Source organism: Fukomys damarensis, unplaced genomic scaffold, assembly GCF_012274545.1.
Source record: "Fukomys damarensis isolate Sample0158 unplaced genomic scaffold, DMR_v1.0_HiC HiC_scaffold_10, whole genome shotgun sequence".
NCBI lineage: Eukaryota > Metazoa > Chordata > Mammalia > Rodentia > Bathyergidae > Fukomys > Fukomys damarensis.
Genome location: NW_022900922.1, coordinates 23838337 through 23851045, shown reverse-complemented (window position 1 = coordinate 23851045; position 12709 = coordinate 23838337). Strand labels below are relative to the sequence as shown.

General features: G+C 44.1%; 2 protein-coding genes and 1 long non-coding RNA gene across 6 annotated transcripts in view; 1 reads left to right on the top strand and 2 right to left on the bottom strand.

The window, feature by feature from the left end:
• Positions 1-121, bottom strand: part of Nhlrc1 (NHL repeat containing E3 ubiquitin protein ligase 1) — a 3283-nt gene extending 3162 nt beyond the window's left edge. Inside the window, exon 1 of the mRNA XM_010623087.3 lies at positions 86-121. Within this exon, the coding sequence (XP_010621389.1) occupies positions 86-121 (36 nt within the window). The remainder of the gene's footprint in view (positions 1-85) is intronic.
• Positions 122-3209: 3088 nt separating this feature from the next.
• On the top strand, positions 3210-8248 carry LOC117285467. Its single transcript, XR_004516522.1, has 3 exons — positions 3210-3424; positions 4123-4317; positions 8136-8248. It is a non-coding gene; the product is annotated as an uncharacterized LOC117285467 (long non-coding RNA).
• The window catches only part of Tpmt (thiopurine S-methyltransferase), a 23273-nt gene continuing 16161 nt past the window's right edge, over positions 5598-12709 (bottom strand). For all 4 annotated transcript variants that reach the window (XM_010622917.2, XM_010622920.2, XM_010622918.2 and 1 more), the window contains 3 exons: positions 7908-7993; positions 6267-6311; positions 5598-5856 (listed from right to left, as the gene is read on the bottom strand). In XM_010622917.2, coding sequence (XP_010621219.1) covers positions 5747-5856; positions 6267-6311; positions 7908-7993 — 241 coding nt within the window. In that variant the 3' untranslated portion in view covers positions 5598-5746. The remainder of the gene's footprint in view (positions 5857-6266; positions 6312-7907; positions 7994-12709) is intronic.

The following is a 12709-nucleotide window of genomic DNA, read 5'->3' as shown; positions in this document are numbered from 1 at the left end:
CGGGCGCGAGCTGCTGCCCCCTAGCGGGCGGGCGCGGCGCTGTTTCCCGAGGACCTGGCCATGAACGTTTGTAGAAAGAGTTTACCTGCGCCTGTGCAAACAGCAGAAGCGTGGGGACCATCTCCACCTGCAGACGAGGAAAACCCCACTGAGGGCAAGCGAGTTGCTTGCTTCCTTTTTTCTCCGTCCTCCATCCCTCCCTTCCTTTCCTGTACTGGCGTTGAGCCTGGACCTTCACACAACCCCTTTTCCTTTTTTCCTTTTAGTTTTACTAGCACTTACTTGCATATGTAATGATTACATTGCTCTTGGGGAGCTGGCACAGGTACACGACAATCAGTGCTTTCGTTCATCCCCTCCCCCCTTCCTTCTTCCCTCTCCCTTCTTCTAGCTTTTGGCCCTTTTGCATTTGTACTTCCTATTATCTACCTTTTGTCTTGCTCTTTATTTATACTTTGCATTTTTCATGTAAGAGAAATCGTAATAATTAATTTTGTGTGTCTGATTTATTTTATTTCACGTTATGGTCTCAAGGTGCATCCATTTTCCTACAAATGACTCGTTTATCCTTCTTTATGGCAGACTAACTCCATTGTGTACAAATGCCATACTGTATTTTTTAAATCCATTCATTTGTTAAATTTTGAGATAGGGTCGTGCTGAGTTGCCCAGGCAGAGCTTAACCCTAAGAATTTTCTGCCTCAGCTTCCCAGAGTACAGAGGTTACAGGTCTGAATCACCATGCCTGTCTGGGTGGCTCCTCATTTCTCACCCTGGTAAGCGACAAAGCAAAAACTAGAACCCAGTCCTCTGAGGCTGGCGTCCAACAGTGACTCCAGGCTGCAGTGCTGGGTGCTGGGTCCAGGGCTGGCCAGGTAGAGCATGTGGTCTCTTCCCTCATGATACTTAGGATCAGACTGAGAAAACAGACACGTTACACTGCCAGGGCCTGAGCAGCCATGTTGTGTTACACTGTAGTAAAGTGGTTGTTTAGTGACCGCCTATAGAATGAATTTGCATATGGAAGAAGAAATGTTAAGAGGACAGTATGAGAAATCCACTAGGCAAATGTTTGTGAGATGGGAATGCCCTTTGGAGGAGAAAATGTGAAATAAGAAAGCTGTTAGTAATGATGACTATAGCCACGTGTAGTGGCACACACCTGTAATCACAGCACTTGGGAGGCTGAGGCAGGAGAATCGCCACGACTTCAAGGCCAGTCTGCGTCACAGTGAATTTAAAGCTGGCCTGAAGTACATATAGCTATAGCATTTGCTCTGCTCCTGTCTTTCTCACAAACCTCATGGCAATCCTGCATGTGTGTGTTATCTTCACCACTGCCCTCCTACAACAGAGTTTATGGAGGTTAAATATCCTCTCTAGGAAGTGGCTGAGCTTCGCTTCCAGGCCAGGCAGTTTCAGGACAGAGCTTGCTCTCTGAACTATTCCCATGGGCGGCAGGTTTTTCCCCACAAAGGAAACAAATGGCCCTTGGTGTAGTTAGGCTGCTGCAGGCTTTGGAACTCTGTCTAGGGATTGTGACAGACACCCATGCTTGAGAACCCAAGTCCTTTAAATGACACCTAGTTCAAGTCTGCCCATCTCAGTGAAGACTGAAAGTGAAGAGAATCTTATCATATGTTGGGAAATCTTTGAGCAGCACTGAGCATGATCTCTCTCTAGATCCCTGTGCTACTAAAAGCCCTGTGCCCAGGTCCCTTCCTTCCCCAAGTGTTTTATATGAGCAACATCCTTGGCAAAACCACATGTTAGATAATTCCAGGTCTTCTGTGATCAGAATCACAAGGACTCGCCCTCTTCCTCACTAGATTCCTGAAAAAATGGAATTCTGTCCCCCTGTTAAGAACCCTGGAGAAGCCAGGCATGGTGGCTCACACCTATATCCCGGCACCATGGGAGGCTGAGGCAGGAGAATCAATTCAAGTCCTACCTAGGCAACTTAGTTATTAAGCGAGACTCTGCCTCAAAATTAAAAATAAGGCAAAGGTCCTGGGTTCACTCCTCAGTACCACAAATAAAATAAAACATCCCTAGAGAAAGCTTTAATATGAGACAAGAAAGGACATTTTTCTCATCAAGTGTTATAGGATTCAAAGATTGTCTACTTAGTACAACACAATAACCAGCATTATAATCTCAGCATACACTCTAGAAGAATCACATCCAATGAAAATTTCTTTCAGAAGATATTTTTAAGTCAAGAAACACATTTAGAACACATCAAAAGTGGAGAATTTTTAGAACTTTTTTTTTTTTACTGGAGATAGAACTCAGGACCTTGTGGTTGTGAAGCAGGTGGCAGCACCACTAAAGCTAAATCCCCGGCCCTTAGAACTATTTTTAATAGAGATATAATGGGTACCCTGCAAGCACAAGGGCCTGAGTTCAATCCTCGGTACCAAAAAAGAAAAGAAAAGAAATATAATGGGTCACATCATGCCTTAAATTTTTTAGTAATACATTTTAAAAGTAAAAAGAAGCTAGTGAAGTCAATTTAACTGTATATTTTATTTAACCCTAAGTATTATTCTTTTGACACTACAATCACATTTGTAAATGTGACAAGAAAGTAGTGAACTTAATTGTATACTTTACTTAACCCAAGATGCCTTAAGACATTCTCTTTATTCACTGTAATCACAGTGAAATACTAATGAGATACTTTGCACTCTTGTGTGTGCATATTGCAGTCACAGCACATGGCATCACAGATGAACTCCTTTTCAAGGGAGGTGGAGATATTGCCTGGAACAGCACAATTCTATACCAAATCTGTGCTATGAGATACTATCTTCTCCAGCTATGTATTTATTTAGAGGTAATGAAGATTGAACTCAGGGCCTTCATTGTGAACTACATCCTCAGTTAATTTTTTTTCCTTTTAAGATCGTGTCTGGCTAAGTCTCTAAGTTGCCTAGGCTGAGCTCAAACTTGTGATCTTCCCGCCTCAGCCTCCCAGACTGCGAGGGTTATAGACCTGTGCAGCTGTTCCTGCCTTGCTGCTACATTGTCTCTGCTCTAACACTTTCAAAAGTACTGATCGACCCCAGCTCAAGGCGGACCTTCGGCCCTTTAGTGAGAGCCCGCCAGCGACTGCTGCACGGAGGGGCAGGAGGCTCCCTACCCAGTGCACCCGCCTCCTCTTCCTTTTCCCTTTTTCCTTCCCCTTGCCCGTCCCCTTCCTCCTCGTCCTTTCTCTGCCTTCTTTATCTTTTGCTGCCGCCGCGAGGCAAGCAGTGGTACTGCCCCACCGGCTTTGTTGGCTGGGCCAGCCTGAAAAGGCCGCGCCATAGCGTTGCTAAGGACGCTCGTAGAGACCAGCTGGTCGGTGGGTGGACGGTCCAGTGGTCCCAAAATATACACAGATTACCTGCCCGAAGGAGCCACTGTCAAAAACCCAACGGTACGAGTGAAATGTGGCAATATAACTTCCGCACATTTGATTCCTAAATTTGTAGAACTTAAGTTTTCTCAAGTGTGCACCTTGAGAACTAAAGCCCTGTAGGTTTGAGCCGGCTTCCTCGCAGGACGTCCCGGCGATCGTGGTCCCCGGCGTTTGCTGCCTTCCTGAGGACGTCGCCCCAGCACACCCCTTCCGGTCCTTCTTTCTCTGAAGCGGAGAAGCAGTGCCTGTCCCGCTTTCTCCCGAGGCTCGGCAGAGATGAACAGGGCCACAGTCTCTTGCTCCTCACTGCACCGTGGAGCCCAGCACAGGGAAAAAGGAAAAGGAGGAAGGGGAGGCAAAGAGAAGGCGAGGGAGGGAGGATCTCGGTGGGGTGGGGAGCTGGGGTAGGACCCAGGCTTCCCCGCACCATTAAAAGAGAAAAGGCTAACACTGTTTCTGGAAAATATTTATGAGGGGAGGAAAAGGCTGGTGAAATGGAGAGGGAGGGAGCTGAGACGCAAAGCAGAGCCTGTGATGTGATCCTGACCTTGTAAGAACCCGTGCGTGCAGACAGAAAGGAGGAAGAGAGAGGTGATCGCCATCTTGGCGGCCATTGTCTCTAGGGATAGGACTTGCCTGCTTTTCCTTGAGACTTTCTTTTCGACTTTAAGACTCTTCTGTTTATTTATGTCACTATCTCATTTGTATCATTTAAGATCCCGTCACAGAAAACACAAGTCACAGAAAACAGCTCCAGACAGAGCAGCAGAAACAGACTGTGTCCGGGCGTGGTGTGACCTTTGTCAGCCTGGGCAGTGCCGCCAAAGGATGAAAAGGGAAGCAGCCAAGTGGCCTTTCCTGACCTGAGGTCAAGGATCTCTGCCCCTGCCCCTTGGGGGGGGCAGACTCAGGTAAGCAGCAGTCAAGGTGAACCCAGAGACCCTCCTGACTCAGCCTCCAAATAATATAGATGAGGTAGAACAGACCGATGTGGCTCCTGAATGTTGCCCTCAAGGTCAACCACGCTGAACTTTAAGGAATTTTACAAAGTGTCACGTTTAAGGCTGATCTCTAGGGAAAATGCCCACAACTTCATCAGTATTCACGGGTTCTAAAAATCTCCTTAGGAATAACCTTCAACCCACCACATGCACCTGTGTGTGTGTGTGTGCGTGTGTGTGCGCACACACACGCACACACACACTTTTTCTTGCATAGTACTGGAACATGAACCCAGGGGCCCATTCTGTACTACATGCCCAGCCCTTTCTTACTTTTTATTTTGAGCTGGAGTCTTGATAAGTTGCCCAGGTTTTGGCCTTGAACTTGTGATCCTTCCTGCCTCTGCCCCCAAGTAGCTAGACTTACAAGTGCTAGACTTACACCATGCCCCACCACAAATTTATTTTTAAAATACACATCATCCTAATGACATGCACTAAGTAATATAATCCATATAGATATTAGGCAGTGCAGTGTTGAGAAGATTGTCTGATTTCACAAAATCTGACTGTTTAATGAACAGACTTGAATCCAGCCCTAAGTATACTTCAAAACAGTTGCTCATGAAAACAAGATTAGATTAAAAGAAAAAAAAACTGATAAACTTGGAAAAACTTTATTCTTGCAGTTTGGGAAAAATATGTTGTTCTATATAGGCTGGCTTAATTACAATTTTTATCTATTTCTTTATTCAGTTACATATAAAATTATATATGGAAAAAACATGCAAACAGGTGCTAGGATTAGCATATAAGATGAAGGTCTATAGTAAAAGCTAATCCTTTACATAATTTTTGGGCTACCTTGAACCTATTAGTGTTATAATTTTTCAATGATTCTAAATTTCATATAAAGGTCAGTTTTTGATTTGTCTATTTCTTTAAGTTATATGTGTTTCATTTTTCTGTTAATAAGAAACATATGAGAACTATAAAAAATTCTTGCAATTTGTAAGACATGGCCACACAATTCTCTCCAAAGATCTACTTTAACATGTTAGTATGTGTTTTCTTCTGAAAAGTTATACACATTTTTGACAAAGATTTATATGATTTGAAAGAGCTTTAAAAAAATCATCCAAGCACTGAGTGTGGTGGCGCGCATGCCTATAGTCCCAGCACTCGGGAGGCTGAGGCAGGAGGATCGCTGTGAGTTCGAGACCAGCCTGGGCTACATAGTGATTTCCAGGTCAGTCTCAACTACATAGTGAGACCCTGTCTCAACAAAAAACAAAAACAAAAAAAAATCATCCATTGTATTTTCAAGCCTTAGCATAATTTTCAATTGCTCAACAGCTTAAAAACATATTGATGTTACTTGATTTTATTGATACATCAGCTACTTTTCTGTAAGTAGATATAATTTTTCCAAAAAATACTCAGTTTTCTCATTCTTTCGTTTTTCAATAGCATCGACCTTTTCAAGGCAATGGATATTACACTTTGTACCTAAAACAAAAAGAAAAGACAATAGGTTAGAATATTGTGACAAATGTTCTAAAAATACTTCAATTGATTTTAAAAACAGCATGCACTGAAGGCCTTTTTTTTTCACTGAAAATGAGGAAGTACTGAGCCCCAATTTTCCTGAACTCTGAATTATTATTTTTATCACTTCTAACTCCCAAGTGCAAAAATAAATGTATTGCCTCTCTGGAAAAGTCCAAATGTCTTTAACAGAAAATATTCACCTAAAAAGGCATATTACAGAGTCTGGTCCCTCTTCTGGATAAAATGGTCTTCAGTAAAATCGCTCTATCTTTTAAACTGCATACACTTTAGTTATATACACTAATAGCCACTAACAGCTCAGAACAGTTCAGTGTTGACTTCACTGGAAAAGTCAGAGCAGAACTTACCAAAGAGTGCTTGGATTTCAGAATCTGGAACATAAAATGGTGGGCCTAGGAATAAGAGAAATGTAGTAAAGAATAATTTCTATAACTTTAGTTCTAAAGAGAAATAAATCCTTTGGGCCTAGCTTTCCACAACCTCGTGATCTAGGTTTGCTTATTCTATATACAACTTATCAACCAAACAGGTGAGGATGCAAAATGATCTTCTGATTTTTTTGGGGGGTGCTGGTTTTCCGAGACAGACTCTTGCCATGTAGTTCAGGCTGGCCTTGAGCTGTGTAGCCAAGGGGACTTGAATTTGTGGCAGTCCTCCTGCCTCAGCCTCCCATGTGCTGGGACTATAGGTGTGTACCACTGTGCCTAGACTTTAATAGCCTCCTTCTCTCTCTCTCTCTCTCTCTCTCTCTCTCTCTCTCTCTCTCTCTCTTGCATATCTCATACCAAAGAAGTAAACTGGCTTATTAAGGGGACAGAAGTAGTCACATTTGCAGATGGAACTGCTGCCTGAGCCAGCCTGGGGACTCTGCACATTGAAATCAGAGTGGAGTCCACTAGTGAGTTCCTCTGGGGTTTCCACTCTCTGAGGCCCTGGTTTTCTGCCTCCAGCACTTCTGACCCAATTCTGTGTGCTCCTCCCACTCTGCCCTGGGACCTGGAGAAGAACCTTCTCTCTGCCCTTTGGAGACAGCAGAGTTCTGAGTTTTCACCCTAAACAGCCCTGCTGTATCTTCCTTCCCGGGCCTCCTGTCCACACATGGAATTTAAGTCAGATCAGCGGAGCTAACTTCTGCCATTAAGTAGGAACACTAGTTCTTATTTACTTATCATTTCGGTACTTGGGATCGAACTCAGGACCTTGCGCTTATGAGGCAGGCTCAGCACCATTAAGTCCTCGCTCTTAGTTCTCATTTTTTAATGAGCTTTTAAAACTAGATTTATTCAAACAGAGAAAAAAAAAGACTAACATATAAATCTTAACACACTTTTTAAAAATCTTAATTAAAAATCAAACTAGGGGGCCGGGGATTTAGTTCAGTGGTGCTGCTGCCTGTCTCACAAGTACAAGGTCCCGAGTTTGATCCCTGGTACCAAAAACAAAACAAAACAAATCAAAAATCAAACTAGGAGATTCTACAAATTAAAATTTTATGTATTTAGTTTGTTATTTCTCCCTAAAAAGAAAAGTCCAGCCATGACAAATGCTAAGTTTCAGTGGCCAGATTGTGGGGCATAGCTCAGCAGGACATGGTTGGGCCCTGGACTCCACCCCTGCACAAAGTAAAAAAAAAAAGGGGGGGGTGTCATTGTCCAAATTCAACAAAACAAATCCAGAAGAAAACATCAGAGCAAAGACAGTCCCAATGAAATGCAATGGGTAAAGTATAAAATTTCAGAAACTACAAAACAGCAGGGCAGAGATGTTCCTGCCAGTCCCTCTGTCCTCCTATGAGGGTACATTTGTGTGTACACAAAAATGTCTATAGCTCCCATTTGCCCCGAATAGAAGTATCTTGGTGTACAAGTATATTACTACTACGTTTCCTATGAGATAAATCAGGATAAAAGAATTTTTACCCATTTTGTAGAATCAAATCAGGACATAGGAAAACGGAAAAAGGCAGGAAGAAAAATAAGCAGCTTTACCTTCAAATTGTGTTGGATCATAAGAGAAAACAGACATGAGGTAGAGAAACCCTTTTCTCAGTAGGTACAGCACTGTATCTGCGTAGCTAAAAAGAACACAAAAAGGTCTTTGTTATATTTCTCTCTGTAGACAGAGGTTGGAGGGGCTGAGAAGGGTAGGGAGCCAGCATTTACTCTCTTCAACACTACAGTGGCACCTTGACTCATGAGCCTTTTTGTTTGTAACAGTGTGGCTCACAAGCAGAAACGTTTGGGAAAATTTTGTTTTCACTCCCGAACCCTGCAGCAGGAGATCAACAGGACAGCGGCCATCTTTCCCGCACGAACACAAATGCAGCCTCTTTTCCAGAATTGTGGAATAAATTAAGTTTGTAAACTGAAGCATTACTGTACTGAGTTTAATTCTAACAACTGCATGAAGTTGGTTCTTGTCTTAAAAGCCAAGGGGAGCAGCTTGGTAGAGGGGGAGCCAAGTGGAAGTCTGTTCCCAGGGCTGGTCAGACTTGAAAGACATCACAGGAAGACACAGAGGCTCAGTCCAGCTGGCTGTGGTACTCAGGGGCCGGCTGACCTCAGACTTGTACTTCCTGGGGCACTGCCATGCATCTCTGTGTTCAGGGGGCAGTGGCTCCCAGGCCTGACTGGCTACCAGAATACCAGGCACTCGCTGGAGGAAGATGCCCGAGTTCCAAACTCCAGACTGGCTCAGCAGGTCTGCTGGGGCCTGGGATGTTTCAGTCTCACCAGCGCTGGGAGCTCTCTGGGGTTGAAGGCAAAAGGTATGGAGCACAACTATCTTCTTCAGTTAGTTGGAGAGACAAGACTACCATGCAGGTAAAAGTTCAAGGTGGTCTGAGATGAAAGTTCTCCAGGCACGGGATAAACCGTGACTCGTAGGAGTAATTCTTCACAGCAGTGTCTCAGGGAGGAGGTGACACTGTCTCCCTGCCGTGTCTCGGCTCACAGGTGGGACCTGACCCTAACAAGCCCCACCAATGCAGGACCGTGAGGCGGATGCGACCAGTCACCAGCTCAGAAGCTGTTGTGAGAATTCAGAGCTGGCACACAAAGCACTTAGAACACTGCTTGGTGCACAGCGAGCACTCAGGATTTAGCTTTTGTGATTCCCTTTCACATCTTCTACATAAGCTCCTCCAATTCAGAGTGAATTGGAGTGGATCTCTCTTCCTGGGAAGCAAAAGAGCCAGACTGAGGCAAATTTCCAAGATGCATCCTTTGTATTTTAACTTTCTGCTTCTTGCTCTTAAGAGGAGGGAATAAGAAACTTGTCTCTGTGGAGGAGATCAGTCGACTGCCTTGGTGGTGTTTCCTTGATTGAAATGCTTCATTCTTTTTGACATGAGGCCTTGAAATCCGTCAGAAATTTAGAAAACATTGCCAAGTGCGACGGTGCTCACCTGTAATCCCAACTCCTCAGGAGGCTGAAGCAGGAGTTTGAGGTCGGCCTGGGCCCAGTCTCAAGAAGAAGGGGGGGTGGGGGCTGGGGATATAGCTCAGTGCTCCTGGGGTTCAATTTCCAGTAAAAAGTTCAGAAAAGTGAGAAAGGTGTGCACCACTGATTTCCTTTAGGAGACAGATGTGAGTCACAGCAGAGAACACATCAGATCCTGACGGTGGATAATGCAAGCAAAAGATGCTGAATCCTGAGGCAGTACTGATGACAGCACTGAGACTAACCACTAACCTACCAAGTCTTGGTGCAAAGATAAAGTGGTTTTTTTCTTTCTACTGTTTCAAAGTCAGTAATTATTCTGCTAACAAAGGCCAGCATGTCCCCAGGAATACTTGGGGCTATGACCTCACATATATACACCCGGCTGGGTGAACTAGAGGGGTAACAGACTCTGAGCACAGCAAGCTGGCTCCCCAATTAGATCACCAGATGGGGCCTCTGGCTCCTTTCTGGCCAGGCCTGAGTCCAGCTTGGAGTCCACTCAGATGGATTCTAGATCTAAGGACAGATAAGGTGGAGGTGCCTGGGCAGAAACCATGTATTTCCCATGTTCTGTATACGGTTTGCTCTCATTTATTAAAAAATATTTACTAAGCTCTTCCTCTGGGCTAAACATGGGACATGCTAAATACTGGGGACACTGCTACACATAGTGTAATGGCTGCCCCTGCTCTACCCTTGATGGTATCCAGTCTGGTCCACAGTGCCTTGGGGATTTTACCAAGGTAAATCAAGGTTCCAGGAAGGACCAGCCTCAGAGAGCAAGAAAATCTTCCACAAGTAGAAAGACCTACAATTGTAGATGTTCAGCAAAACTGAGTTCTGCATACAAACATGGTATTTCCCTGGGTTGAGGGGCAGCTCCAGTAGACAACTGCTCAGCACACAAGAAGCCTTGGTTCCATCCCCAGGAATGTTTAGAAATGCAGTGTTTAAGGAGACGAAGAAGTCTCCGGTAGCTGATAAAGGACACTGGTGACACATGGGAGATGTAAAGAAGACACAAGACTTATGAGAATGGTTAGGAGCAAGAAAAGAGCTGAAAATATAAAAATTAAATGGGGCAAATTCATGTACAATTTCTTCAATTATTTCCCCGACATCTGACACAGTACATATTTGGAACACAGTAGGAACTTAATAAAAACTTGTTGAATAACTGAGTGAAAGTAACAAAGTGATCATTAGGGAGTAAATATAAGAGAGAAAATCACGGCTGGGGCATGGCTCAGTGGTAGAGCACTTGCCAAGCAGGTGAAAGGCCCTGGGTTCGATCCCCAGCATAGCCGGTAGAGGATGGTTTTCCCGGTAGGGAATGAAGACCTCCTGGGATTTGTAGAAGATGATGGTTCCCAAGAACAGGTGAAGGAAGGGTGACAGCAGAAAGAGAAGGGAAAACAAGAACAAAGATTATCCTTGGAGGAAAATGCATCTATTTCTGATATCACATGTTCTAATTAATATTCAGTTTAACAATAAACCTTACTCATGGAGTAAAAAAATTTTTTTTTGGTACTGGAATTGAATCACAACCTTGCACTTGTGAGGTAGTTACAGTGTGGAGTAATTAATTTTTTGAAATGAAAATTTTATTTCACAGGTGTGGAGCCTGAATGTTTGGGCCATGTATCAAGTGTCTCCACACCGCTAAAAAAATTCAACATTTACATGCTTTACCTAAGTAAGTGGGTGTTATTATTTGCATTGCAAGATGCTGTATACAGTTGTGATGACATTTTCCTCATATGCTTTGGCATATTTTATTTTCTAGTCAGATTACATATAAGAATGGCTACTCAAAACATCAAATAATAAATGCTCTGGTAGTAATAGGGGCTAATGTTTTATAGTTCTCTGGAGTTAACAAGGCACTTTTCACAGTTTAGCTCCTTTTCATATCCACACCAACACTTTGATGGCCTGGGGAGGATCGGGAGCGTGGACTCGGTCGGTCATGGGCCTGCTGCCTAACTGCAGATAAGGAACGCAACCCCTGCCCTTTGTTCCCTTATACAGAAATAGCAGCAGTGTAGGCCTCACCGGCCTGTTCTGTAGATTAAATACGCTGGCCCACACTGGGTATCCAAACCAGTCCTGTTATAGGACAAGGGTCCAACAGGTCAGATGAGTGAGGCAGTGGGGACGTCTCACTGGGAACATTCCACCTTTGCAGAGGAGTAAACTGAGGCTCAGAGAAGTCAAATCTTGTGACTGACAACACAGCTTGGAAGTGACAGAGCTGCAGGCTTTATTCCCAGGTCGCTACAGAGAAATTCTATACTTTCATAGAATTCAGCTAAAAAAATCCCCACCACACCTAAAGAAACGATATTATTAGGCTTGAGTGTTCTTTCCTTTCTCAATCCTCACTCCCCAACTCAGGCATGTTCGTGTTGCGACAGCTGGACCGCCACAAGTGGCGCCTGAACAGGGATCTGAGTATTGAGGGATCCAGCGAAGGACACCGCTGGATAAAGAATAAAAGGAGATCTCAACAAAAAGAAAAAAGAGGACCTTCAAAGGGAAGGCAGAAGAGGAGCGGTTAAGGAACCACGCCTGCTCCCGACCTAGCCGCCATAGCTCCAGTGCCAGGAAGGTAGCCACGCAGGTGCCCCTGAACCCCTATACCCCCCACCCCGCACTCTCAGACCTCCTGACTGTGCAAGTCTTTGGACCCACTCTGCAAAGACAGAGGTGGTCATCAAGGGTATTTTTCTGAGTTCTCAACTTTGAACATCTTTAAAGAAAGGGCGTGGGAAACCTGTAATAGAACGTTGTGGAGTTCAACCATTCAGAAGGTTGGGGAACTCAATCTGGGCCTTGCAGCCCGAGGTCAGTCAGCGTCATGGGGTTCAGCCATCAGCTAACTGAGATCAGGGGTCTTGCATCCTCGCTCTGTCTGAGCCATTAAATGGTAAATACACTATATTGAAATTTTGTTCATGGCAGACATGTTCTGGACTGCTTCTTGATTTCAATTTAATTCAAATGATTTAAGGGTGATAGACTAGTGACTACCACAGGTGGTCAGTGTCCAAGTTGTGCTTGATCTTAATGTGTTGCTGATTGTATCAGTTGGGGTAAAGCATTGCCGTTGATTTGATGAGCTGTTTTCTCTGATGTTATGAAGATGAGAATGTCTGTGGGTCGTTAGAGACACAGAAGCTAGGGTGCAACTATATCAGGAAGATTTGGGTGATAATCCAGAGATTAAACCAAGGACAGTCTGACAACAAAAATTAAAATGAGAAAAGACTTAAGCAAGACACAAGGACAGACTTCCAGTTTACCAATGGCAAACAGTAGGGCAAATGAGGATGAAAAGGCC